At 38.2% G+C, this 27,346-nt stretch overlaps 1 protein-coding gene across 4 annotated transcripts in view; it reads right to left on the bottom strand.

The window, feature by feature from the left end:
* The window catches only part of CEP350 (centrosomal protein 350), a 79,008-nt gene that overhangs the window by 7,581 nt on the left and 44,081 nt on the right, over nt 1–27,346 (bottom strand). For 3 of the 4 annotated variants that reach the window (XM_064515640.1, XM_064515641.1, XM_064515643.1), the window contains 17 exons: nt 27,155–27,274; nt 26,320–26,486; nt 25,601–25,797; nt 24,801–24,985; nt 23,750–23,837; nt 23,229–23,375; nt 21,783–21,940; nt 14,700–14,899; nt 12,837–13,048; nt 11,426–11,570; nt 7,977–8,137; nt 7,335–7,471; nt 6,478–6,560; nt 3,476–5,601; nt 2,035–2,436; nt 1,800–1,946; nt 517–639 (listed from right to left, as the gene is read on the bottom strand). In XM_064515640.1, the coding sequence (XP_064371710.1) occupies nt 517–639; nt 1,800–1,946; nt 2,035–2,436; nt 3,476–5,601; nt 6,478–6,560; nt 7,335–7,471; nt 7,977–8,137; nt 11,426–11,570; nt 12,837–13,048; nt 14,700–14,899; nt 21,783–21,940; nt 23,229–23,375; nt 23,750–23,837; nt 24,801–24,985; nt 25,601–25,797; nt 26,320–26,486; nt 27,155–27,274 (4,798 nt within the window). The remainder of the gene's footprint in view (nt 1–516; nt 640–1,799; nt 1,947–2,034; nt 2,437–3,475; nt 5,602–6,477; nt 6,561–7,334; nt 7,472–7,976; nt 8,138–11,425; nt 11,571–12,836; nt 13,049–14,699; nt 14,900–21,782; nt 21,941–23,228; nt 23,376–23,749; nt 23,838–24,800; nt 24,986–25,600; nt 25,798–26,319; nt 26,487–27,154; nt 27,275–27,346) is intronic. The other variant, XM_064515642.1, reaches the window with a different exon arrangement.

The following is a 27,346-nucleotide window of genomic DNA, read 5'->3' as shown; positions in this document are numbered from 1 at the left end:
ATTTTAACCTGAACACTTCTGCAGCCCTTCAGTTGAACCTGGTTAGCATTCTGGTCTGTTACGTTCTCGGTATCACTATCTCCAATTAAACAGTATTACTTCAAAATAAAAGCATTTTTAACTAAAGGTTAAAAAAAAAAAAAAAAAAAAAAAAAGCATATTCCCATTCCAAAGAAAAAGTCTTCCCTCCTTTCCATCAAGTATTCCAATGCTTCCTTCTGTAAATTCATGCTTCAAACCTTTGGGAATGTGCAAATTTCTCCTCCTGTCAAATCAGTAGGTATGAACAGTGAAGTCACGTGAGTCACCTTATTTCACTGGCACTGCTTTTGTCAACAGGGTGCTCTCTAAAATTAAATACCTCCCATTAAGAACTCATGTACACATTCTATTCTGTAGGTAATATGATCAAACACTGAAAATATGATCATATATCATATTTCAATATGGAGACAATAGCTGATCATTTGATCTGCAAACAGTATTTGACATTATTGCTTATTTTCAACCACTGACCAGTATATGATCGACTCTGTCCCGTTTCTTCCTCCCAAATTTCATCATCTTCTGCCAGTCTGTTTTGTGATTAGGTTCCTTCCTCAGGCTGAACAACTTCAGCACTTCAGCTGCAATGAAGCTCTACATATCAGAAAAGATGAGCTGTTATCATATTTGAACAAAAAACGAATTGTATGCACAAAGTACTTGCCTTGAAAAATCAGATTATGGAACATTTCTGTTTAGCCAAGGGACATATGGTGCATGGAAAAGACTTACAGTGGAAGTCTTTGGGGCAGCATTACATAAGCAGAACAATTATTAAAACACAGAACTGGAGAAAAAGTGACACCCACTGCTGTAGCAATCCTGAGAACGACAACTTTCATGTAAATAGTTTAGTAAACAAGAGATTTTATGACAATTCACTTTATGAGAGGACATTAGAGAAAAGTAGGTGGGAGTCTGGTGTCCCTCCTATCCTGTGCCCCTGCTCTCCCCTCACCCCCACTTTTAAAAGTCTTCAAAGGGAAAGCAGGGGCAGGAGAGATCAAGATACTATTTCTGACTTTCTAAGAGTTAATATGTATCTTGAGCAGCTTAATGAAAATATAGTCAAAAAAAAAACTTCAGAAGAAACAGTATAGCTGGGAGTTTTCGTTTATGTCCTGAGGAGCTGTATGGAAGTGCTTTGCTGAGCACTAAGAGAAACAGTTTTTCCCCTAATGTCCAGCCCTGCAAGCTTAATCTTAAAAGCAAAAACCAAGTTTTGTCTTTTTCTTGAACACTACCACCAGTAACAGAAGACCTAATTTGGCTTGCCAAATACAGCGGGGCTCTCACCAGCCAAACTGTGGGTCCATCTCAGCGACTCCCACCATCCTCAGCAAGGTTGGCACAGGTGTGCCTGAGCATAAAATTCAGCTCATCCCATTTGGCCCAATCCTGCAGTTGGATCCATGCCAATATACCCATACAGAGCTCCACTGAAATCTGCTAAAGCAGCAGTCTGTCAGCATAGCAATTTTGTATAGACAACCAAGGTCGTCCTGCTAGTTCTGCATAGAGGACTATGGTTTAAAAGCAACCAGTGTCTGCCAAAAAGAGAGGAAGGCAAATCTGTTGAGTAAAAAGGGCCATTTTTAGAAACTCCCTTCCTACAGATTCCAGTTTGTCATCTCATTTCTCTTCTCCACTCATATCTTACTGGATACATCTGTTACGATCTTTTAACCCTCAGGCAGGCGGCAGTGCAAGATTTTTCATCTCACTTCCCCTACATAAGAAAGGTTTCTTCCTACCTTGATTTCATCCAGATCATTTGGATCCTTTACTCGGCGAAAGTAAGCAGACGCGATCCTACATGGTTTCATCCAGACAGGCTGATTTAGATTAGGATCCTCAGCAAAGATTTCCCCAAAGATCTCTCTTGTTAAGTCAAATACCGCCTTAACAAAGAAAGAAGTTAAAATTAAAGACTTCTGTTGCTCACGGTAAACATTCAAAGGGCAAGTACAAAAAGCCTTAAGATAGTACCTTTTTATAAACCTGCTTGTTTACCATCTCCATGTCCTGCTCTTTGTTGGTATTACTAAGATCCACAGGAAGGCTGAAACTTTGAAGATCATGACCCAGCTCTTTCAGCTTCCAGAGCTCCTCAGCTGCTGCATGTACCATACCTTCTACCTCCACTGCAGTATGAGGGACCACCAAAGGCTCCTCACACGGCTTTGTTGGTACTTTCTGTGGTTCTGCCTTGGGCAGCACTGCCGGTTCTTCAGCTTGCTTCTGCTGGACTTTACGGGAACTCAAGCCATAGTCCTCATCAAACCAGTCTTGATCATCTCCCAGCACAGTCAGAAACTCCCGATTGAGCTCCAGCTCTGCCAGTCTCTTGGCAAGCTCTTCCTGACCGCTGGCACCAAACACTGGGCTCTCCTGTGGATTAAGAGTCACAGAGTAAACATACAAGTGGTGCCACACTGTTGTCTATCAGACATTCAACATAATTAGATTTTCAAAAGCACTACTGATATAATTGTCAATATATATATAAACGCTCTTCAGTAATTCTCTCAAAGATAATAAATAACGCACGGTAAAATCAGAAATGCTTTAACTCAAACACCTGGGTTTTCTGCTACTCCTGATGAATGCTTTCAGAGGGTCCCTCTAGAGCTTAAAAAAGACTGTGTGTTCCTGCTCAGTCTGTCCTAATGTTTAACTGTTTATGAAAGGCTGGGTGGTTTAAAAATTGATAATGTGACGTACAACTTTTTACTTCACTTACCAACAGTCTCAGTCAAATCTAAATCAACAGCCTAAAAGCTTTTAGCAAGTGAGGGCTGTTTCAGTGACTGAGCCAGTGCTCATATTGGTGAAACAAGCTGATATTTTCCGTGATAATAATATATTGAGATCAATGGCAGAGCAGCCAGGTTTACTCGGATCCTCAGCAGAGAGGCCAAGTCCTGTATCCGTATCATTAATGGCTGCTCTGAGGAAGCTTGAACTTCCACTGTTCATGATATATTAGTTCATTGGATAGAGCAGTCTGACAACTTAATGATCTCTATTGCGACTAATTATGTTAGAGGATGATTACTTTGTACGGAGAGTAGGCAGAGATACGTTTACACTCTACCATACTTGCACATTTTTAGAATAAAAAAATGGCTGTAAGGATGAAATACAAATTGAACATGTAAGCAGAATGCAACCTAAATGAAATAATTTTCACTTTCTCATGTGCTAAAATGTCTCTCATACAACTCAAGAGCTACCAAAACAAACCGTGAAATGAGATACATGCAAGAACACACATGTAGATGCATACATTCACACACTCTCCACGTCACCGAATACAATTTGAGAGGAAAGAAAAAAATGGTGCCACACTGCATTCTTCAGATTCAATCATCATTAAACAAATGAATGATCAACTCTTAAAAATCAGTACAAGATATCTGCTACTCACTGGTCTGGGACACATGTCTGGGGAGGAAAGTTCTTCTCTTTCATCTTCCAAATCAGAACTTCGAAAAAAGTTATTCAGGCCATCAGGAATCAGCTCTTTCACATGCTGGGCTGGGGTACTGGGTTCTTCTTTCACATCACAGAGCTCTTGGTTGCTAAGCTGGATTTTCTCATTCCTGACCTTCTTTATTTGCTGTAGCTGATTGACTGTGTCTTTCACAAAATCTCTGAGGAGACTGTCTGTCAGCAAACTGACCTTTTCTAGTTGGTCTTTTGACTTCTCTTCCTCTCTAAGTGGTAGTCTAAGCTGGGCTTCTAACTGGTTCTTCTCTTTTGTCAGCAAATCCAGAAGTGGAGTTGAAGGCTTCTCCAGAATTCCAGGAGAGAGATCATCTAACTTTTCAGCACATTCTTCCCCCAATGTCTTCTGCCTCTCCAGTTTTTCAGAAAGAAAATCTGAGATGTCTTCCAAATGAGCAGCGGAAATCTTCTCCATGACACCAGAAACGGGAGGAGCAAGATTGGCCTCTTCTTTTGCAGCATGCTTCAGATAATCCACCACAGATTGTTCTCTGGCAAGCGATTCAGTAGCTACAGAGACCTCCTTTATGTGGCTTGCTTCAGAATCAGAGTCCTCATCTACCCTTTCCCCAGCTGAGGCTTCTAAAACAGTTGTGTCCGCAGGACCTTTATCTTGGGAATAGTTCTCTGTTGCATCTCTCCTCTGGCTTTCTTCCTCTTTGCCAGGTTTGGAACTTCCTTTGTTGTTCTGCTCAGCTTTGTGTTGCTTGCCCAGCCTATCATCAAAAAATGAGTCTTCATCCTTATTTGTGTCTAAATGGCTATCAATGCTTTCTGTAATATGGGAGATTTTTTGAGGAGGAGCAAAAATACCATGCTTTTCTTTGCAATCAAAATATTTTATACCATCATAAGTTCCATTATTGTTTCCTTCTGGTTTGTCCAACTCCACACCAGCCCAAAACCCTTTGGCAAACTTGGTCAGACCTTTGAATCGCAACGTTCCAGGTTGGACTTTACTCACAAGTACCCTATCACCAATACTGAAATTTAGCAAACTGTCTGTTTCTTCTAAGATCAAAGCAGAGGCCCATAGTGGTGATTCAATAGCAGCCTGTTCTGTCTCCACATCTCTGCGTTCATTATTTTTTATAAATTCTGTTGGTGACTTCAGTTCTAATAATCTCTCTGAATGCATGCTGCCAGAGAGGGAGAGAGATCTGTCACTGAAGTATTCACTGATTTCACCATCGCTGCCAAGGCTGGTGGACCTGCTTCTGTTGGTTTGTGTGTGCCGTGACTGCTCTCTCAGGGACCGAGTGTCCCCTTTTGGGGAGAGAAGAGACACTTCAAAGTCATCTTTGTAATTTTCCACAAGAAGTGTTTCTTCAATTGATGCTTCTTTTCTGGAGAAAGATCCCTCAAAGTCTTCAAGGTACGATTGCTCTTTTTGAGTAAAGACTTGTTCTGAAAGCAGACAATCTTTTTCCTCAGCAGATCTGCTCAGTTTGTGAGAAGATTCTTCTACACTTTGTCCAGTTACGGTATCTTTGTCTGTCAGTCTCTGGTCTAAGATTTCTTCTGTACCATGAAGACTTTCCACAGTCAAGCCAAAAGTTTCCTTCTGAAACTGTTCATTTTCAGAACAGAGGACTTTCTTTGGAAGGATGTCTAGTGAGCTCTCCTGCTCTTTATCTAACATCAACAGGACATCAGAATTCTCCAAAGGCTTACCATGAGAATCTTCAAGCTCATATTCTTCTGATTTTATGTATTGTATGTCTTCCTGTATCTCAGATTTATGACTGAGGATAGTCTCATCACTGGATGTATTTACCATATTGCTCACGGACCCATGGGATAGCTTGCTAACGTCTTTTATGTCTTTGAGAAGAGGCGATGAGGACACATTATCTAAGGAATCACCAGATTCTGCTCTGGACCTCCTTGTTGACTTCAAAACCAAGGATGATGTTTGAGAAAGTTCTTCTGCATGAATATCTGTTGCAACCACCTTCTTGGAGTGCACAGACACAGCTCTCTCAGTCCTTGATAATGCAGGATCTTGAAGGAAAAGAAAAAGTGAATCATAGCAGATGGTACAGCCTGCAACCAAAAGGCAAGAAAATTAACATCAAGGTTTCCATGCTAAAGGATATGAACCAGTACCCTGGAAACATATATTTCTAGGTTGTCCAATGAATACAAGGCAACATACTTTCAGTTCCAGGGCTCTAGCACTTTCTTTCCATTTCTTTCCTTGCACTGGTATTTCATATTATCTTACAATACAATCCCAAGATAAGGGCTCAGTTATTTGTTTGGAAGTCATATAAAAACAAGCAAGATTAAAATAACAGGTAATGATTGGCAGCAAAATATTGAAAAGTATCTGAAAAATATCGACTCGTAAATACCTATTTCTAAAGTTTTCATTATTTTTTGTTTCCTTAAGCATATTTTTCTCAAGTGATAAAGGTACAGGAAACAAAAAAAGGAAAAAGGCTGTCATGGGATTATGGTTTCACACAAACCTCAGCAAGAATAATACTAAATACTGAATATCAGGAAACAGCAAAAGCAGAAGCATACTAAATGGAAATAATACAGCATGAACAAAAAGCCAACAGCCTACTGTAGTTTTAGTTTTAATTCTTTTAGAGCTATAGCATCTTCTATCAACAATGTTTTAGATTTTTCTTACTACAGAATTCCTTTAAAATAAGGGAGCCAAGTACCACGAGGTTTTAGAATTTTTTGAAAGGGGGGGGGGATGCCATAACTTAAGAACCTCCACCCCTGAAATATTGCAAAACAAGTGTAAACATGGAAGAGTAAAAAATATAACTTCTGTGTTAAGATTTTATTTATGAAGTCTGCATGCTCTCTTAAAACCCCTTCTTGAATCAAGAAGGAAAGTTTGAAGATTAAAACAATCATCTGAGATCTTCATCTGTAGCACTGATTCTTCCAGTCGCATACCTCCATGCTCTGCAATGGATTCCAGAGATGCTCTGGACCGCTCCGATTCAGTCAGTGATTTCCAATTCTTTGCTGTCTCAGGCCTAAGGTTGAAAAATCAAATCCAGTGAACCATGGTTACAACAGACTTTTTTTAAAGATAAAAATGAAAATAAAAGCATCTGTGATAATAATACCACACCAATGATAATATAATGTAGCATACTAAGAAAACAAAGTGAACTTTGAAAACAGGAATGGGGCAGAGAGAAGGGTTTGGTGAGTCCTGGAATGGCCTACTTTCTAGAAGGTTAATCACAAACTTCTGCCTTTTTGCAGTTAAAAAGAAAACAAATATATATATATATAATTTTTTTTAAACTTAAGTGCACTAAAATTACACCATCTGCTGGAGGAAATGAAACACCTGGAAAACATATCATGAATTGCAGAAGTCTGTTGAATTATCTACCTTTTAAAACGTAAGATCTAAACCAGATTTAAGTTGCAAAGGTGGATAGTTTGCCTCACACAGTGCAGGAGGCAAGATGGGTGACCAAAATGGGAAGAAATTCCTTCGTGTCAGTAACCCATAACACCATTTTGTACATATTTGCACAATCGGAAATTACTTTTCAATAGCAATTTGCAAATAGTACCTGAAAGACAGAGCAGGACATAAATGGGATGCATATGATTACAGGTGCAGTGTATTTAATCTGTTTTGGGTCTGATGAGACCAGCAGACAGGATATGGCTACCATCCAGTGATTTGAAGAACAGCAGTTACCAGGTTTCCTTGCAGTATAGGTTTCTGCTAAAACAGCATTCATTGCTGTTTCAGAATAATCTCAGTAAAAAGAAGAAATTCCAATTACCTATGGAGTGGTGGTGCCTTGATCTTAGGTTTTTCAGCAGCTGAGGATGGAGTTTTAATCTGAGGTTTAGCTGTGGGTGATGTCTCCAGATCTTGGTTCAGCTCTGCTTCAGTCTTCTTGATGAACTCATCATATGACTAAGCATGAAAAACAAGCATGGCTGTTAATCTACTAAACTGTAACTATGGTTCAGCAAACAAAACCTATCAAATGAATACAGCACAGCCTCGACTACTCGAAGGACACTCTCTGTTTTTATGTAAAGCAACATATTTAACTTCCTAAAGCTCCATGATTGTAATTTGTTCTTCAAAGTAAAATATTAAAACCTTCAGATCTACCTTAGCATCACTCTTTAATCCCAGCTAGGATACTAAGTGTAAAAATACACATAAACCACCTGGACATTACTAGTATCCCATTAAGACTATAAATTTTAAAGGAAATAACATTTTTGCCTCAGGGGCTCTGGTTCATTACTGAAAATTATTAAATGAGCAGAATATAGTCACACTTCTACCACAATAAGATGTCCTTCACAGCTGTTGATACAATATTCTGTCAGCAACGTCCGTGGTATAATGATTTATCCAAGGCTAACAATCTGACTTTTACTTTGCCCTTCTTCCCCCTGCTCCTAACCTCTAGTTGCTTGATCAAACTGGCCTCCTGGGCTTTCAGTCTCTCCTTTTGTCTCTTTTTCTGTTCCTTTTTCAGCTGATAAACCACAGATTTCCTTTTTCGTAGTTCGTCCTTCAGGGCCCTGATCCGGCCTTCAATGTCGCTCTGGTCAGACGTGGTTTCTGAAAAAGTTTAGTTTTAACCTTTAAATAACTTACATGCTACAGAATAGAGTTACTGCTCGTGTTCATGCTGCTACCTTAACTCCTTATCACATCAGTGGCTGCAGAAATTAATGTTTTCTGACGTATCTGAAAATATGACAACTCAAAAGGTGCATAACAAAAAAATATTTGAAAGATTTTTTTTTTTTAAATCACCATACAGTCTCAAACTACAAGGTACACTTTACTGATGAGAATTGCACTTAAAATAGCACACTCCAAAAGCAGATTAGGTTTCCCATCAATTTAGATTTTGTAGTCCTAAACTAAATACATCTATGAGAGAACTGACTGCGTGACAGTAGGAAGAAGAGTCAATTTGAACAATGTAGACATTTTACTGTTGTCAGGCCTCTGGATGTCAATTTATTCAGGGTGAAGGAGGCAGCATTGAGTTTAGACACAAGTCGGACTACCGAATGATATCTTATATAAAGCTACTTGGAATACCCTCGCTCCAAGTTCAATTTCACAGACCCTCCTATGGTACTGTTAGTGACCGCAGCTATTTTCCATCTGAACAATTTTTTTTTTTTTTAATAATTTTCCTTAGTAATTTTAATAAGGTCTATTCCGTTCCCCTCCATCCCTAGAACTCCCTGCAGCCTGGCTTCTCAGCCCTTCTTATGGTCTTCTGCTTCTGTTCTCTTGAGACACTGTTTCCAGCTACTTAGATCCGTTCTCTACTGGATAATCACATTCTACCGGTAACTCTGCTCCTTTTATTGTCACTGTTCTAACGACCTGTGGGTCTTTTGGACCTCTCAGACCTTACAGAAAGATTGCCTCAGTGTCTCATTATTTATTCTTCCCTACCCACCTGATTACATCCACTTGCTTCTCATTTTAAACTTATACCGACACAGAGCAAAATAAGATCCTGGTCCCAGACTGGTGCTGCCACAATTAAATACCAAAAGCTCTTCAAAATATTTATCTGACATAGTCTTACTGCAAGCTCCTTCCTGTGGCTGATGTTCCCATTCCTCTTCTATAGCAGCCAGCTCCTAACTGAAGTATCCATGCTGGTTTGCTTTTCTAATACTCAGTTTTTTCTATGCTGTTTTCTGGACCAAAAAGCTTAGATGCTCATAAACCCCACCTGCTTCCCTGAAACATCTAGAAAGTAAGTCACCATTACTATCTGGTCAGCTAGCAGGAACAGCAGGACATTTTGTTAATCAATCTCATTTCAAAAAGCAACAAACAGTTATAATGAAGGATTTCATCAACTATAGCCAGCAAATACAATCAAACTACTGTATTCTTTTTCCATTAACATCGGTTGTTAACCATTTAGGGAATTAAAAAAAACAAGCACAAAAAGAATGGAATCTCACTTGCTAATCAGGAGTACTTTATGATGCTACTGTAATTAACTCCTCCTCCTGAATGGTAAGTGACCACTATGTAATTACAGCTTTATTGATCAAGTCATAAGGGAAAGATCTGCATACGTTTTCATCTTTGTTGATCTTGTCTATGCATGCATCAGGACTAACAAAGTAATGACTTCATTACTACTCAAGCATCTTGGAAGATTTGTCTCCTTACAATGAAATGATTCATTGGGAAACCAGCACCATCCTGATCCACCTTTCCCCTCCTTCATACATTTATTTGGTGTTTGAAATGATCCAAGATTGCAAATACTTTATTTTGAAAGTGTATTTTCATGGCCACTGTTGCCTCCTACGCTTTTCCCAATGGCTTCCTTGTGTGCTTTCTCAGTCAGAACTTGAAGGTAACTTTATCAAGTTGCTGAATGCTTATTTGTGTTGCCAAGTGCCCTACAGACAGAATGCCAATACAAGAATGTTAATGCAAAGCAATACCTAGCTGTTATGTATTCATTTCTATATCCAGCAGGAGAACAGCTGTTGCACAATTACTGTCTTTATTGGACTTAAATACATATTACCCAAGAAACGACATAAAAGACTATTAAGTTGGCTATATCAGACACTAAAAAGACTGGATATATATGTATGCTAGCAAAGTTATCCAGCAATTACGGATATCAACCAGTACATGCAGTCAAACCACCAATTTTTTTTCCAGTGAAGACTTACTAATCATTTAAGGAATCAAAAAAAGTCAAGCAGGAAAAGAACACAAACTCATTTGCTAATAAGAAGTATTTTATGATGCTATCAAAACTGTACGTACTGTGGAGTACAAGACGTTTTAGAACCTAAAAGTACAGAAGGGTTCAAAACAGACTACACAGTTTAACAGAGCGGATAGTAGTGACCCCCCGCCCAAGTGTTTGTTCAGGAAGTCCTAGAAGCCACATGACTAGCAGACTGGAAAAGCACATCAGGGAAAGGATCACTCTGCACCAGTCTGCTTTTACATTCTTTTCCTCAGCATTTATTGTTAGCCAATTTGGATACTGGGTTAAAAGACTTGGGATATGAGACCATACAATAGTTCTTGTATTTTATCACTCAAAATGCAATCTTAGGCCTTATTTTACTGCACATAATTCTAGCCCTCTTCCAAAAAATAAAGACAGCTTCATTTGCTTAGGGGGTTTAGTATGACACAGATCAGCTACAGTTAGTGATGCACAGACATTACTGAATTTCCCTTCTCAGATGCCTAAGGGAATACCTTTTGGCCATAGTACCAAGGGAGATCTAGGACGCGTGGAAATGAGAAATGCTCAGTAGTTTTGCAAGACCCGGCCTGACACACCTAGAACATCATTTTTCTGATGATCCACTGTCTTGCAGGCAGATCGTCCTGTTTGTGGACACAGACCTTCTGCATATGTACTGAAGTGTCCGTTAGCTCTGCACATGCCAGCGCAGGTCCAACTGGCTCACTTGTACTGTCATGATAACAGAGCTATCCTGCTTCTGGAGACAGGTTGCATTCAGAAGGAGGATGATTGTGTTTGCATGCTGCTGAACCATCTTCTTTTTTCTTAAAATAAGTGGGATGGAGCTAACCTGGTATATTTAAATTCGAAAAACATCTTGCCTATCAACTCTTATCTTCTTCATACCTGTTTGCAGAAACCTGAATTGTTTTCTAAAAAAAAGAGGCAATAAATAAAGGTCCCTAAGCTTAAGAGATCAAATGACAACATGGGAAAACACCCCCACAGGACCCCGAAATCTGGCAATTTCCAGGAATTTGTTTCCCCCCCGCCCCAACCTAGGTCTGTGTGTTAAGTCTACTCATCAAAACAAGAAGTCTTGAAAATGCAATTTAAACCCAAGCAGATATTAAACTTACCTGACTGTGTCATAGATAAAGATTCATCAGACCAGCTGTTAGATATCTGATGAGATTTTACAAGTGAACGTAGCTGCCCTCCAACTCTATGGCTGCTTTTGCTGGAATCTTGCTTTGATACAGATATGCTGCTTTTAGGAGGAGACTATTTGAGAAGAAAAGGACAAATAAGTAACTGCTTGTAAAGCTCAGTTTGAAAGTAGGGGATCATTGTTATCAGGAGCTAATTACAAGGAAAGGACATAGCCTGACTACAGAACATCTCATAAGCCATAGTATCTAGCCAAGTATCTTAAGAACTTATGTTAGCTTGTTAGACAACAGAACAAAAATATCCAAAAGAGCAATAGCTAATTGCTTGCTTTGAGCCTTGATTTCAACAAACCTTAGACTAGTCTATTACCACCTAAGTGAACTGACATGCTTCTGACTCACGGGTGTTCGAAACAGTTGATATAATCATATTTGGTAATAACTAAGGCGATAAAATCTCCTACTAGATATACCTGTGAAACCAAAAGGACCCGTCTATAGAAGAGGTGCACAGTGCCATTTTAAATCACTAAAACACCACAGCCCTATTCTTTGTAGCCAGGCAAAACATTCTTTTAAGAGCAAGTTTTCTTCTAAAATGCTGTTTACTACATCAAGATTATAACATAAGCCTTTCACACACCTTGAACACAACTTTTAGCACATATTACTCATTTTACCACACTGTCTTCTTGGCCTCACATTCTAAGCAAACTTTCCAAAAAGAAAGTATTTGTAATAAAAGTCTACAGGAGCATATCTTTTTCCTCCCCCAGACACTGGTTGACACTGCATCTTTAGATTTCAGATTCAGCACAGCGGATCAAAATTACCAGGATGGAGCTCATCAAAGTTATCAAGAAAGCAGAATAGAACAATAAGGCAGAATTAGCAAGCAAGTAAGCATAATCTGAAACCCAAAGGATTGTGCATGAGCTTTAGCTATGCTTCTTCATCCTACAGCTATACTTTGGGATACATTACCTATACATAAAGCAAGGTGGAAAAAAAGCATAATTTCCATAGCCAAAAGAATTTACGTAATGCTAACAAGCTAGCCTACAGCTAATTCACATTCATAAACTGGCTCAGTGTTCCACCACTTAATACCGCACACCTACGTGACACATGCGAAATATTTTGCAAGACTGCTCACAAGTTTAAAAATACCTAAACCCTATGCTGAAGCAATTTTTCCTTAAGACTTAAAGAACACATCTGACCACAACGTTTATACATACTAATGTAAAATGGCATTGCAAACACAGAGAATAGTTTAATCTTTGCTTAGACAACTGGAATGGCTACATTTCTTATGTTTTATGATAGCCATTTACAAGTGTAAGAAGAATATATACTGCATAAAAAGCTCACTCACAAGTTTGCTAGGTGAGGTAGAGGACTTGAGCTCTTCAGAATAAGCCATTTCTTCTGTAACTGTACGCTGATTTGGACTCTCTGACTGCCCATGGCCCATAGTCTCTGACGGGACAGACTCGGCAGCTGGACTGCCAAGATCTTCCGGGATGGAGCTTTCACTGTTTAGATGAGAGCAAGAAGGCACTGGAGACTCTTCTTCACTGGCTGTTTCTGAGATTGAATAATAAGAGGGAAAATCAGAGCACATAAAAACTTGCGCTGACATACATGCACCTAGTATTATTGGGATTTCTGCCTTCAAGGAAACTGTTGCCTGCATATAAAGCAATAACTGCTACCAGCACATGTCAAATTGATAAGCATTTTTTCACTCGCCTAGACACCTAGAGTGGAATATTTAGAAAGAACAGGCAAGTTTACCAGAGAATTATGAATTAGGACTGTCAAATATTCTTAAGTGATTGCTGGATGTCTAAAATAAAGAGCTTTTCAGGACATTCTAACATTTTCCAGACAACAGGTTCCTAAAAAGATCATTAGGGAAACCGGTCCTTCCAGCTGACCATACAGCAGAAAGAGTCACTATTATTATGAAGAAGTCATGGTGGAGCATATAATCTGCAAACGAGATCTTGAATTTAGAAGTGATTGCTTCCTTTACGGTAGTTGCAGAAAACATTTTAATGTTATGATTTCATCATGAGTGTCTCCTATGGCAAAAAGTAAATTAATAGCCTGGGTTTTCAACACTCCTGTTTACTAAATTCCCATGGAGAATAATTCAATATTCGAGCAAAGATGGGGTGAGGAGTTTTCCCTCCCCAGCTAGGGCTGTGCTCCAATGCTTACTGGTAGATACAATTAATAGGGGCACAGATGAGAAAATACATTTCCTTTCTGTCATGAGCATGATGAATTTTTGTTCACTGGAACTTAATAACTCACAGAGTATCTTTAAAACGTCCTACAGATTCCTAAAATCCACACGGTAGTTTTCAATAACAAGCGTAATGCAACAAAATTCTGAATTTTCTCTGCACATTCAAAAGATGCACTGCCTGCTTTCAACAAAGTGGGAAAAAATTGGTAATTTCTGGGACAACCCCTGAAGTTTCAACACTTTTTCCCGCTACAATCCTGTTCTCTGCAGCTGATCCTCAAAATGCAATACACTTAGAACAGTAACGCTGTAGCTCCCAAAATCTGGGAACTTACTTTTCTCAGAGTAGTATCATTTATACTAACTACATATTAGCACACTTCAGTACACCTGAAGATTTCAGTTACTATATTAACAACAGAGATAGAGAGAAATTAAGAGCAAAGCCAAAGAAGAAAAAACAACTTTCAACTTTTTGAAATGCAAAACAACAAGGGGAAAGTAGCCTCTGACGGTAAGAGCTATCCCCACCAACAGCAATAAGGCTAGCAGGAGAGACACAAACAGTGCTGCAGTGGAAAAGGGTTTTAATGGGTAAATTGGGAATAAGATCAGCAAACGATCACAGAGTATTTTTTTGTTTTGAAAAGATAGAAATATACTTTAAATTGTATGTAGAAACACCTGACGGGCCTATGCTGCACTACACACCTGAGAGGATAGACAGTAAAGGAGCTTAAAAATAGGGTTAAAAAAACTAGGCAGAAGACAGTAAATAGCAGAGTGTAAAAGTCGAGATTCTGAGAGTGTCCAGAAAGAGCAGCCACCACAAAAACACCAAAAAAAGGAAAGAAGTGCAAAACCAGACAATAGTTGATGCCAGATTATGTTTTACTCTTTTCGTTTGCGTCAGTTCCCCCCACTTGCTCCTTTTAGTATTTATTAGTATATATCCTATTTAGTATATATCCTTGCTATTACCTTTGGGCTCAGTTCTCTGATCCCCCAGGTCTTTCTTGGCTATTTTGGTTTTGAGCAGTTCTTTGTCCCAGGCAGCTAGAGCCTGCTTTTCTATCTGCCGTATTTCTGCTTCCTCTGCATCTAGGCGGCGTTTCCACTCCAACAACTCTTCAGCATGTTGTCGACGCTGCATCAGCTTCTGTTCTCGCTTAGTTAGGAACCTGATAGAGCAGAGAGTAATGGAAAAGTAGTCAACCACAGTCAAAGGTCCCAATAGCCAGATACTCTCTTGCCACAATTCTCAGAATTTTAGCTGTTCAAATTGTTTTCCAGGATAATATCCATACTAACTAGCATCTCCTAGAACTCTGATACGCTGCTAAAACAGTCTACATATAAAAACCTACATATAAAGGAGACAAAAGATTTCTCTTCACAGTAAGTAAAATCTACAGAATGTTACAACAGCAGGTAAAACAGATACTATTGTCTCCTAAAATTTCTCTATGTGTTTTCCTTCTTAAAAAGTGATCAAGTAAAATGCTAGAATACCATAAAGCCACTCATTTCATAATTTTAGTTCCCTTGCCCTTTTCAGAGATTTTTTTTTTTGCACCAGGTCTCTGAACTGAAGATATACTGAAGTTCTGTCATCAGAGAAAATTGAGTTTTACAATCTATTTTTCACTCTGCATTTTAAACAAGGTAAGCACACTGTTTACATGTTAAGGATCTAAAACTTAACATCATTAGAAGTGCTACACACTATTAACTTAAATGAACAGTGCAAGTTCCCAATTTCAGGACGTGAAAAAGTACCTGTGGCATTAAACTGGAACCCTCGAGACAGCAGTAACTTTTTGAAAAATGAAGCTTTCTTGTAGTTTATCCCGAAAACAGAGAGAAGGTTGTAGCCCTAACTACCCCACAGTTCTTTCCAAATACGTAAGAAAAGGTGATTCTGTACTGATAGTCCTTCTGAATTACCAGCATTTTTATCCTTCTTCCTCTGAAGCCAATGTATATGGATGGCCACTTCTGCCATGCTAATTGTCAGCTGACAGCATCAAGAGAATAAAGATGTCGGACTGTTCTTCCCAGCTACTAGCAGATCTAGTAGATTACTGCTAGTTTAAGACTAGCAGTAAATGAAAAGTAAAGCCCATGCTGAAAGTTTATAGATTTTTTTTCCCTTTATGACAAAGATTTCTCAAGTGATCCATGAAACCTCAGAAATGACAAAATTCATGCAGAATTTCACAAGTACGAATAGTTTGCATGTAGATACTAATTCTCTTTGCCAGTTTTTGAGTAACAGCATGTCTGGTGTTATTTCTAAATATTAAAATTACCTAGAAGATGGCATTTAACTTTAAGATAATAACTGGGAGCAAGTTCAATATCAATTACACAAACTTCCTTTAACATACCAGGTCTACAGGATAGTGTAAATCACTCCATTTGATTTGCTTAAATGAAATTCTGAACATGTCAGAGAATCACTCTGTAGAAAATACATGGTTTGCCAGCTAGAGAGAGAGCTCACCATTAGTACAGAAGCTCTGGTGCCTAATACTACAATCTTTGAAGATTTGCAGTATTTTGCTTCGCAAATGCCTTTGTAATTTGAAAATTTCAAGTCAACCCAAACACTTAGCATCTAAGTTTTTAGTCTCAAAGCAGTTATTAATTTCATATGTACTTTTTAAATCTCCCATGTTTCAGACGATCCTTTTATGCACAGAGACTGAAATGATCAACTGGCTAAACCACAGGTCTTGCCTGCTGAGGGATATTTCTTGTTTGCTCACTTAGTGCTCTTTCTATTCCCTTTAAAAGTGAGCTGACAATTTAACAGAAAGGTAAAGACGCAGATGCATGCTTCTCTAAGACAGGTACAAATAAGGTGAAGAGTAGTAACGACATGAAGATAAAAGTTTCAGAAGCCAGTAAGACATCTGGAACATGGCCACCATTCTCTTTCCTATGGTCAAAACAAGTGTGGATCAAAAGCAGAGATATCTTGTAAATTTTCTGGAATACCTGCCACCTTTCAGGTGGCAACGAGTTCCATGATTTTGTACGTGACATTATCACCTTCTATAGGCAAACATCAAACACTGTCTACCCTCAGGCAAAATCGACAAATTAAATATCAGTAAGAAACCAGATTACCAACAATACACAGTCACACTTGTCTGTGTTTTGTCTTTCCCCACTAACAGATACTTCAATTCTTGTGTTCAGTTACACATCAACTCCAATGAGTCAAGCAGTCATATATTTGGAACTCGTTATGGATGCCAATAGTCCAGTAATGACCTCAATGCAAAAGGCAACTTTTTCTTCTTCCTTCACCAGCTATTTGATCTCTGTCAGAACTGGATCTTCATCCGGATCTTCATGGTTGACCGGATCTTGAGGGAGGGAGTCCGGTTGTAATAAAATTCAAGAGAAAGGCTAAAATAAATGGATTGAAAAGAGTACAACTCCTCAAAGTAATGTCAAATGAATTAGCCCAGAAGACCACAATGGGAAGGAGAATTAACTAAGTGACCATAAAACTAATCACTACGCAAAGACTAACTAACTAGGAAATCAGCAGTCAGTTGAAAGGAAGGAAAGGAGGTTCCAAAGTTCAATCTATAAAGAGAAAAGGATTAAAGCAACATGGCTAAAGATGCAGATCCTTTTAAAACCTTAGGGTTTAAAAGGTCAGAACCACAAGGTAGCACGCATGCTGCCTTAATATTTACTACACTCTAGAGGGTTCCAGTTGAACACCACGGGTACACATTCATCCTCAACGGCAGGGACATTTCCACAGAAAACATCCAAAACCACATCTAGCCTCTATAAGGCAGGGAAGCCGGGGGAGTGAGGAGGAAGCAGCAGCACTCAAATTACACTGTTGTGATTTTCAAAGTTTAACCATTTCTCTGGTGCTAATGTCACGTGTTCCATCCACCCATCCCAAAAGGTTAGGAAAAGAGGCCACAGAACAAGGATGGCCAAATCATGGAGCTAAATGTATTAACCTGGTGCTCTAGCTTTATTTATACTGCATGTATATCCAAGGTATAGTGACTTTAAGCCCAAACTAGACAGTTTGGGCAGCTACTCTGAGGCAGCAACGAGACCGTGGGAACAAAGTGAACTGTCTGTCTGTCACTCAAAGAGTGGTAGCAACAGTAAGAGATTAATCTGGAAACAGTGAGGAAAGTTGGTCAAAAATGTTTGCTGATGAGGAACTTCTTGACTTTTTTAGGACTGAACAGAGCATGCTCTATCAAAGAGTCTATCACTTGAGAAAGGTACAGTTACCTGACCAATTGGTTGTAGATATACAGCTGGAATTTGGGGTGGAGGTTGGGAAAACAGACACTGAGAGAGGCCCAGTGGTGAGACGTAAAGACAGAGAAGAAGTAGTGAACAGGAGAGCAGTGTCTACAAAATAAGGAGGAAGAGTTTAAAACCAAGATAGCAAAAAAGACAGAAAGAACGAGAAAAGGATAGCATCTAGCAAATTAATTGCGTTTAACATTGTATAATTATTACCTAACACCTGAAGCAGAAAAACTATATATTGTTATGCAGAAGGCAATAGAACATATACACTTACGCATAAGCTATTAAACTTTATTTTCCTGTTAAAGACATGCCACTTTCGAACTGTTATGATTTTTCCTTAAATCTTGGAAGGAGTTTTATTACTTTGATGCAAACTTCCACATGCACTTGTTAACAGATCTCAACCTGATCTTTTTGCAGCTCCTGCTATTCCAGCCCTCAATAGAGAATATTATTAGCATTAAATAGCATGCTGGTTTTGTGATGTGAATGACTTTGCTAGTCTGGAACCCTAAACACATTTTCATTCACCAGACCAAACCTGAATTAAATTATTTCCCCAAAGGTAAGTCCCAGTGAAAGAGCAAAAAAAAGATTAAATAAATTGCTTCTAAAAAGTGAGTAATTCCAGGGAAAGTCTGAGATACAGCAGACTTCTAGCCGCTATTTGCTCTTGCGGTTAAATGCGGACTCGGTCTTTGAATTGTCACACACTGTCTCTTTCCTTTGAGGTAAGAACTGCAGAAAGGTAGCATCTTTTTCTTAAAAAAAAAAAAAAAAATCTACATAAACTTACAGCTGTGCTTAAAGTGGTATTTAATAATGAATGACTGTTTTAAGCTTATTCCTCATGAATGACTGTATTTAAAGAAAAATACCATGCTTCATAAAGCTCTGTATCATGAAGCTTAAAGAAAAGCAAATGAAAAGGAGCAGTTAATCTGTTCTTCTATTGCACAGATTATCATTAAAGCTGCATATGCATGGGAAACAAGGGGAAAGGGATTAATTCTCTTTGACAGAGCATGCTACTGTTCACATGCAGGCTACGAAGATTCACAGATTAAGATTAAAACTCTTTCATTCCCCTTTTAGCAGAAGAGAAATATTAAAGCTGTCTCATAGCTAAGGAAGCCAAAGGATTTTCCCTTTGCTATGGAATACAGTAAATCCAGCATAGCAGGGTTTCCCAGTACCCTTCTCCCAGCTTACTTATACTTTGTTTGTCATTCAGCTTCTTTCCTCTTGCAGTATAAGCACAATCTGATCCTGTTTTACCTTCAAACAGACAGCTTCCTATTCTTACACCCCAAATCAACAACGTTTTACTCTATTTCATTATTCTTGTGTCTTACAAATAAGGACATAAAAAGATACCAAGTTGGCACTCTTTTAAAAATCAATAATCACTCCTACTATTACTGAAAAATCTGCAAAAATGTGTGCAAAAGCAACGCAATGGGAAAGATCAAGCTCCAGAGAATCATTTATGTTTAAACAAAGCACTGTTTCCTTTGACCATAACCAACAACGCAAGGCAAAGCCATAAAAGCAAAATGAAAATATTCGAGTACATACATTAAATGACACACAAGTACAATTTCTATTTTTTACTACTCAAAAGCAATTTTTTCGAGAATCCTCAAAAGGTGGATAAGCAGGATTGTAGGAAGGTGAGCAATTATTTCTGATAAGTAATTACAATAACTTTAAGGATAGAGTATACTTTCTATCTGCTATTATCCCTTGTAATAGTAAAGACAATTATTTACTAATATGCAAATCTTTCTGGAAACACAGCTGCTGCTTAGGAATGAAGGAACATCGAAAAAATAAGATTTCAAAAACAATATTGACAAAAACACTACTTGATAAAAAGTGGCAAAGAGAGTCTTGAATATAAAAGTATACTGGTTATCTCTTAATTCCTATAAAGCTACTGCTCAAATTAATATACTTATCTCAAAATTCATAAGCTTCAATTTGGTTTGGTATCACTATCTATCATCATTTGTTATTTTGTATGTTGAATCTCCAAAAGAAACTGAATCAGGAAAAAAAACATTTTCTTGACATTCTGGAAGCCAACATGGGCTACAGACAGAGCAGATTCTTTCTAAGTTCCCATTTTAAGCCATTTACTAACATCAGAACATACTTAGAGAAAGAGTTTGCTGCTATAAAGATGAGCTGGTTTCCACATGGCTAACTTGAAATGCCCAGGGCTTACTTTTGGAGACATGATGCTTCAAAAACTTTAAATGCCATTGATCATTTTGCCTGTTCAGTTCCCTGAACCCTACCAGAAGAGTCAGAATAAAAAAGCATCCCATGTTCAATACAGGCTTGAACAGGCAAAGACCATGTAACTAGAATAGGTTTTTATCTCCATCACCACTACTACCCACATCAGTCCTCACTTGTTATTACTGGTATTTTTTTTTAATCTTTATCAAATCTGGGTATACACAGTTATGGGAAAGGTGCTTCCCAACAGACTATAACTAGGATGTTAAGGAGTCACTGACAGGTTGCCTTTACAAACTGTAACACTTGTTTTTTGATGTTATCTCCAACTTAAAGAGTCAAGAGAAAAATCATTACAAAGGTGATCTACATAGACTAATATGTAATGACCTAACTTAGTAACAAGTTAAAAAAAAGAAAAAAACTTAAGCAAAAACTACTTCTTGACGTAACTGGTGTAGGTCAGACTTCTACTGAGCTAATCTCAAACAAAAACTTCAAGACCCCAAACTATTAAGTACATGCTGGTAAAGCACTTGCAGTGTTCAAAGTAGACAAAGTAATTTCTACATAGAAAAGATGCAGAAACAATTTCTTCAGTTCAAAACAATTTAACAGGTGAAATCAACAGATTCAATCATAGTGTTCAGACCCAGGGGCTGGATGTATACTTGATTATTTCCTTTGAAGAGAAAGAGCTGTTCTCAATTTTTTCCAATCTGTGGACCACACAGGAGGAAAGGAAATGAAAGGTCTTATTAACTGCCTGTCTTCAGTCACCCACATACCACCTCCATTCATTATCAAAATACTTAGAGAACTCATCTCTAGCTGATTTTAAGGCAATTAGAATTGAAATTCAGCAGCTGTATATAGACTATAGCTATTAATAACTTATGCTGCAATCCAAGACAGAAATAGGCACTGTAATTCCAAAGTTTCACTCTATTTTACTCCTTTAAAATAAAAGAGAAAAGAGTAGATACAAAGTACAGACACCACTCTGTCTCACTTCAGATCTCTGCTTGTAAGAGATACTCTGACAAGATCTACCATCAAGCTGAACTCCATTCAAGTCCTTGTATGCACAAATGTCAATTTTTTAAATTGAAGTGCTTTTATGGAATCTATCGAGTGCAGAGAACATTAAAATCAGTTTTCCAGAATGAAGTCTTGAGCATGTATCACTTCACTTCAAAGAATGGACCACACAGAGCACCAGCTAACAAGGTCTGAATCTCAGTATCCATGCAAAAATGGTAGCCTTTAAAATAATATCCTCAAAAAATGAATATAGTTCTTTTAATGCTTCTAACCAGCTCTTTTTCAGGCAAGTCAGATTTGAGAGTTAGAACGTTATATATACTTTGATCTACACTGGGCACATATGTGATATAAATAGCTCTGTAATTTTTCTGATGGCCATTTCAGTGTAGATGCTGGCAAAACCAACTTGTTCTATTAAAATAGTAAACAACTTTCATAAAAGAAGAAAGAATTAGTTACTTTTCATCCATTCTGCTGCGCATTTTTTTAAGCTTCTGCATGATGCTACTAGTCTCACTGCTGGAGATTGAGACAGGGGAAGGACTGCGTGTTTCTGCATCTGTTGGAAGTGGGCTAGAAGCATTGCTCTGTTTGATGTCATCTTCACTGTGAAGTTCCTGCAATAAATGTTAAAAAACAAGTAAATCCAACATTAAGAGGAAAAACAGTTATTATTCTACCACTTTTTAAAAAAAATTGTGTTAATTTATCCAACTTTTCCACAGATTATATCAAACGATACTTCAGAAAAGTCTGTCCACCTGCAGATCTCTGATGAACTAACTTTAACTTCATTTTTATTTTACACCAAGTTTTTTAGTAAACCCTTTCTTTTCCTCTATAATTTAAGTTCTCCACTGACTGTATCCAGAACAAAAAAAAATCCCAAGAATGCAGTTTACCTGAGTAGGAAACCAATTCTTTATATATTTCTATAATTAAACTTTCGTCTCCTCAACATTTTGTAAGAAGACAGCCAGTTCCCAAAAATCCTATCTTGTGAAGCAGACGTGAGAAACTTAGTGTAACGGCACTAAGTCACACACATCAAAGCAGCAAGCTTTGGTTTTTTTTAGAGCTTTTGTTTTAGTTCTTTAGGGTCTAATAGGGCCATACTTAAAATGAGTTAAAGCATTCTTTCCTGAACAACCCTCCCTTCCACCCACTTACATAGCTACTATATTCCAGCTTTTCATGACAAAACAAATCCAAAGGTCCTGCCTTTGAAATGGAAAACAATTCATTACTATAAGTATGTAGACTTTTCGATGACATCTTTATTCAGGAAGTATAACATCTGATAGTTGTCCATGATGTAGTAACTCCCTATTAATAAATACCCCAGTCCCATATATTCTTCCAGTTGAACATTATTATATAAAGTATTCTGAAGATCACCTGAAAGGTTTAGTCTACCTATATTAAACCAGAGAAACAAGGAGAGAAAAAACTCACACAGGCAACATGTTTTGGATTGTTAGTCACATTTAACAAATAAATCCCATAATAAACTTGTAGAATCTCTTTTTGCGATTCTTTAATAGTCTTCATTCTCAAGGGATCAAACTTTACAAAAATCAGAGCCTGAAAGAGCTGATCATCCAGAAAACTTATATATCCAAAGTCACTAGTCAAGTCTGAGAATTAACAAACACCATCTACTGCCTGGTTAAAATAAAACATCCACTCTAAGTCTTTTCCAAGTGTGTTTCCTTGAACAATGCTCTAAAGAGATTAAACAGATAAAATTGCTGAAATGCAGAGGATGAGAGAGTTTGAGGAAAACCAAACTGATAGCTCAGTGATAGGCTCAGTCTAGTAGCTTTCCATTCCTATAAACACTGAAGTCAAATACTAGCTACGCAGCCAAAGAGGGAAGATTCCCACTTCTATACTGACACTTACCAGCTTGTTTTCTCCTGCAGACTTTAATTTTTCCTGCAGTTTCATTGTAGTCTGACGAATTCTTTCTATTTCTGCTTGCTGTTTAAGAATCAGCTGTCTCTCCTTCCGAGCAGCCTTGTTGGCCTCCTGAAGACGCTTAATTTCTGCCTTTTATGTAGAGATTAAGCAAAATAACTGCAGTGACAAACAGCTCAAGAACACATTTTAAGCCTGCCACTGTCTGTGCTGCAGGATTTGTTATTTCATCACATAATTTCAAGAATTTTAGTCTGCAGCTTTAGCAGCAGAGACAGAAGATCAATTAATATCACTGAGCTTCACCAGTGACACTACTGATATAAAAAGCTCCATTGAAACAATGTGTTAATACTGCTGAAATATGAATAAAACATATCAGAAATACTGCTAGCTTCCTATCCAAAAAGCCCAGTACAGAGTTTTCTCAATACTTTTACAACCTCTGAAATATTTAATCACTACACAGTGTTTTCAACAGGATTTTCCTAGAGGGCATAGCTTACCTTTTCCTGCTGTAACCTCAGCAGCAGACCACGCTGTCTCTTTCTTATAGGAGGCATCTTGTCATCCTCTCCCTTGTCTCGCAAATGCCTGCAAATAAAATGGGAGAAGGGACTAAATAAGAGGGAAAAGAAAGCCACACCCAAACCATGTACAACAAGCCTTTTACTCTTCAAAGTAAAAAAGTTTACTTATCCTCACTTGCAGAAGAGTATACACCCATACTTAATCACTGGCATTCTCTGTAGTGGAATATTTTGTATTGTCTATTTCATTTTGTTTAGTCAAAAACCATACAAAGTCAGAAGGCCAATGCAGATAATATAAGATCTCACATGAATGGGCAGAAGTTCTGCAAAGGCAGCATGCTCATCATTTGAGAAAGACAAAAGAACGGACACTTGGATCACTGCCTCACAATCCTTTGCCAAGTCCACAATGGAAACTAGCTGTAAGAAAATGTCTGGTGGACAGAAGTTCTCTCCTGCAGTAAGTGCCCAATTTGGGAGAATGGGAAAATATCATTGAGTAAATCAGGCAACTACTGTCTAGTAGTATCACTAGGTACTTCAACTGGAATTTCATACAAAGCATATATAAGGTTGGAAATAAGTCATTAATGACATCATATATTCAGGTTCACAAAATTTGGCCTAAGTCAACTAAAATGACCTTGGAGAGACATTAAGCAAATAAAGTTCTAATTGGTCAACACCTTCATATATCCCAGAATTAAGACTTGTAGAGTAAAGTTAGGAATTACCCTCTCTTTGACTGACAACACAAACATCTCATGTTCTACTGGCTCAATTAAATTCTTTTTATCTAACCATATCCGATGTAAACATCAAAGCACACTTACAAACTAGGTTCTGTTCAAGTGACAATAGTTGAACTAGTCTTCTGATATCTATAATCTATACAACTACTGATGCTTAATGGAGGGGAGGGGTGGAAACAAAATCAAGTAAGTGAATAAATAAATAAAAAGAATCAAGTAGAAGCACAAGAAAATGGCCAGTTAGCAACAGTGCATATTCAGAGCTCTCTTACTTCTTCTGGTGTTCCAGCCATGCTAGTTCAGCCTTGGTCTTCTCCTTCAAAGCCTTTTCCCGGAGCCGAAGTAGCGAGGACTGATGAGCTGCTCGCATTTCTTCCTCTTTCATGTACTGTCTTACCATCTCCATGGTAAATTTAGAGAAACTATCTTGCCCCCCTGAGAATGGCATGCTTAGCTCCTGGAAGGCAAGACAAACTCGGCATGATTTGATAATATGGGAATTCCAAAGCTTTTTAAAATTATAGACATACACATGTGTGCATGTGTGTACATATATAAATATATCTGTATGTACGTACACACACACACACACACACACACAGAGCTAGATGCGAGAGGGTAACTCTTTTCTCCCTCTGAGCTTTGTGCAGACCAGCTCTCTCTGCTCTGGGCTGTGTGACAGTGTCAGGATGTGCCCTCTGGGTCCACAGAGAAGAGGCAACCTCTTGCAGTTCCAGGCTGTGTGTAGGCATAGCATGAAAACCATGAAAACCTCACCCACCATGCTTTTATAACCTACCTCAAAAGTCATTCCTCTTCTCCAAGAGAAGCCATGAGAGAAGAGGCAGAGGCCTGGATACACTGTTCTTTAAGCAGAGCTATCTCACTTGCACAACACTGACATGCAGTGTAATTCATACAACTCTACATTTTGAAATACCCAAAGAACCAAAGTGGAAAAAAAAATCCTAAAGCTTGCAAACACAACTGACGAAGAATGGCTCATTTCAAGCTCACCAGCTTAAGCATCTCAGGTCAATTTATTTACCTTAACTACAGTCACTTGCCCTACCTTGATAGAGGACAGAGCTGTTTTTTCTGGGGAGACTTCCTCATCAGAATCATCACGATTACCCCGTTTCTTCTCCAGGTTAATTCTGCGGTGACTCTCAGAGGGTAGCAAAGACCGAAAAGACTTTTCCTCAATTTCATCCTCTGTCATAGACTCATCAAATTTCAGAGAATATTCTGTTGCAATTGAAGCAGAATCTGAGGGAGAAATTAGAGAAGTGGTTTTACTCTCAGGTATGTACCATGAAGGCTGTGTTACTCTGCTTCATCTCAGTAAAAGTGTAAAGGGGGAGAGGACGACTAACCTAACGCAGAAAAATGAGCGTTTAGAAAAGAGCGATCTTGAGTTAGAGGACATAATGAAACACCATTATTTAGCTAACAAAGACACAATGAAATTCTGTATACAGGTATAAGTACATTTCTGGGGCTGCCAAAACACTTGGCCTTCAGCCTGCATATTCAGTAAATGAACATCTGGCTACAGCCAGCACAGCAAAAAGAATAGCCCACAAACTCCATCACTCTGCACTGCAGAATTTCAAAGGTTGCCATCCCACTGTGCCATTCTCCGCTACCTCTTAAGAGGCTAGCAATTCACCTGGGGCTCAGCTTTCTTCACACATACTCCCTCATTTATTCCAGAAACTAATTCCGAAACATGAACTCCTCCGGCCCCCTCTTATCAGCTCCAGATTCATCACAAACAATACAGCTAACCTTTTTCATCTGGCAGTGATAAAATACTATCACTTGGCAAGGAATCATCCACAGCAGTACAAGCCCGCTCTTCAATACAGCTACTTGTCTTCTCACGCCGGGAAAGCTTTTTCTCATTCTCCTTAGAAGAGGGAACTGAAGGACTCTCTTGGCGGCTGCTGGTACTACTGTTTCACCAAGAAATAAGATACATTTTTTTTTTAATGAGGACAGTACTTTGGACATTTGAAAATATTTAGTTTACGTTACTACTGTACATATTGGTGGCTAACATCCCAGCAGTAATCAATATCTAGGTTTTGTTGGGGGATTTTGGGGGTTCTTTTTTGTTGTTTTTTTGTTTTTTAAACTGAGAAGCCCCAAACTAGACACTGTACTCCAGATACAGTCTCACAAGTGTTGAACAGAGGGGAATGAGCGCTTCCCTTGACCTGCTCACTACACTCTTGCTAATACAGCCTGGTGAGAAAGTAGGTGTGGAATTCTTAGATCCCCAAGTTATGAAACAGAAAAACATCAAATTAAAACAAATACAGCAAATACAAACCTGAAGATACTAACACACAATATACAATTACATAGTGGAATGCAATGCAGGGAGATTTTATAATTATAAACAAAGCAAATTCTAGTAGGAATATAAACCTTCAAGCTTTAAAATATAAGAACAGCTTCACCTGTAGAAGCTTTAATACCAGCTTTGGTTTAATACAGACTTTCCCTCTTTAATTTTTTTAAAAACCTTAAGGAAATGTCTCGTTCTTCCTTTGTAAGTATTTTTAAATTCTATTTCTTATTTATAGCAGAAATATTGTGTAATCTAATCTCTTCTTACCTCTGATCATGAATCTTTGACCTTGAGGATTCTGAGTAACTATCAAAAACTGGTGAGTATGTTTGTTTTGAGTCACCTGTCTCCTCTTTATTTTGTGAAACAGCACCAGACTCACATTTCCTGAGAAAGGAAAAAGTGTTTGGGCTGAATCTGCATAGTCTTAGCATGAAGAGTAATAATTACAGTTTTCTT

This window comes from Dromaius novaehollandiae, chromosome 8 (assembly GCF_036370855.1).
Source record: "Dromaius novaehollandiae isolate bDroNov1 chromosome 8, bDroNov1.hap1, whole genome shotgun sequence".
Lineage (NCBI taxonomy): Eukaryota > Metazoa > Chordata > Aves > Casuariiformes > Dromaiidae > Dromaius > Dromaius novaehollandiae.
The sequence above is the reverse complement of the archived record's forward strand: the minus strand, read 5'-3'. Positions and strand labels throughout refer to the sequence as shown.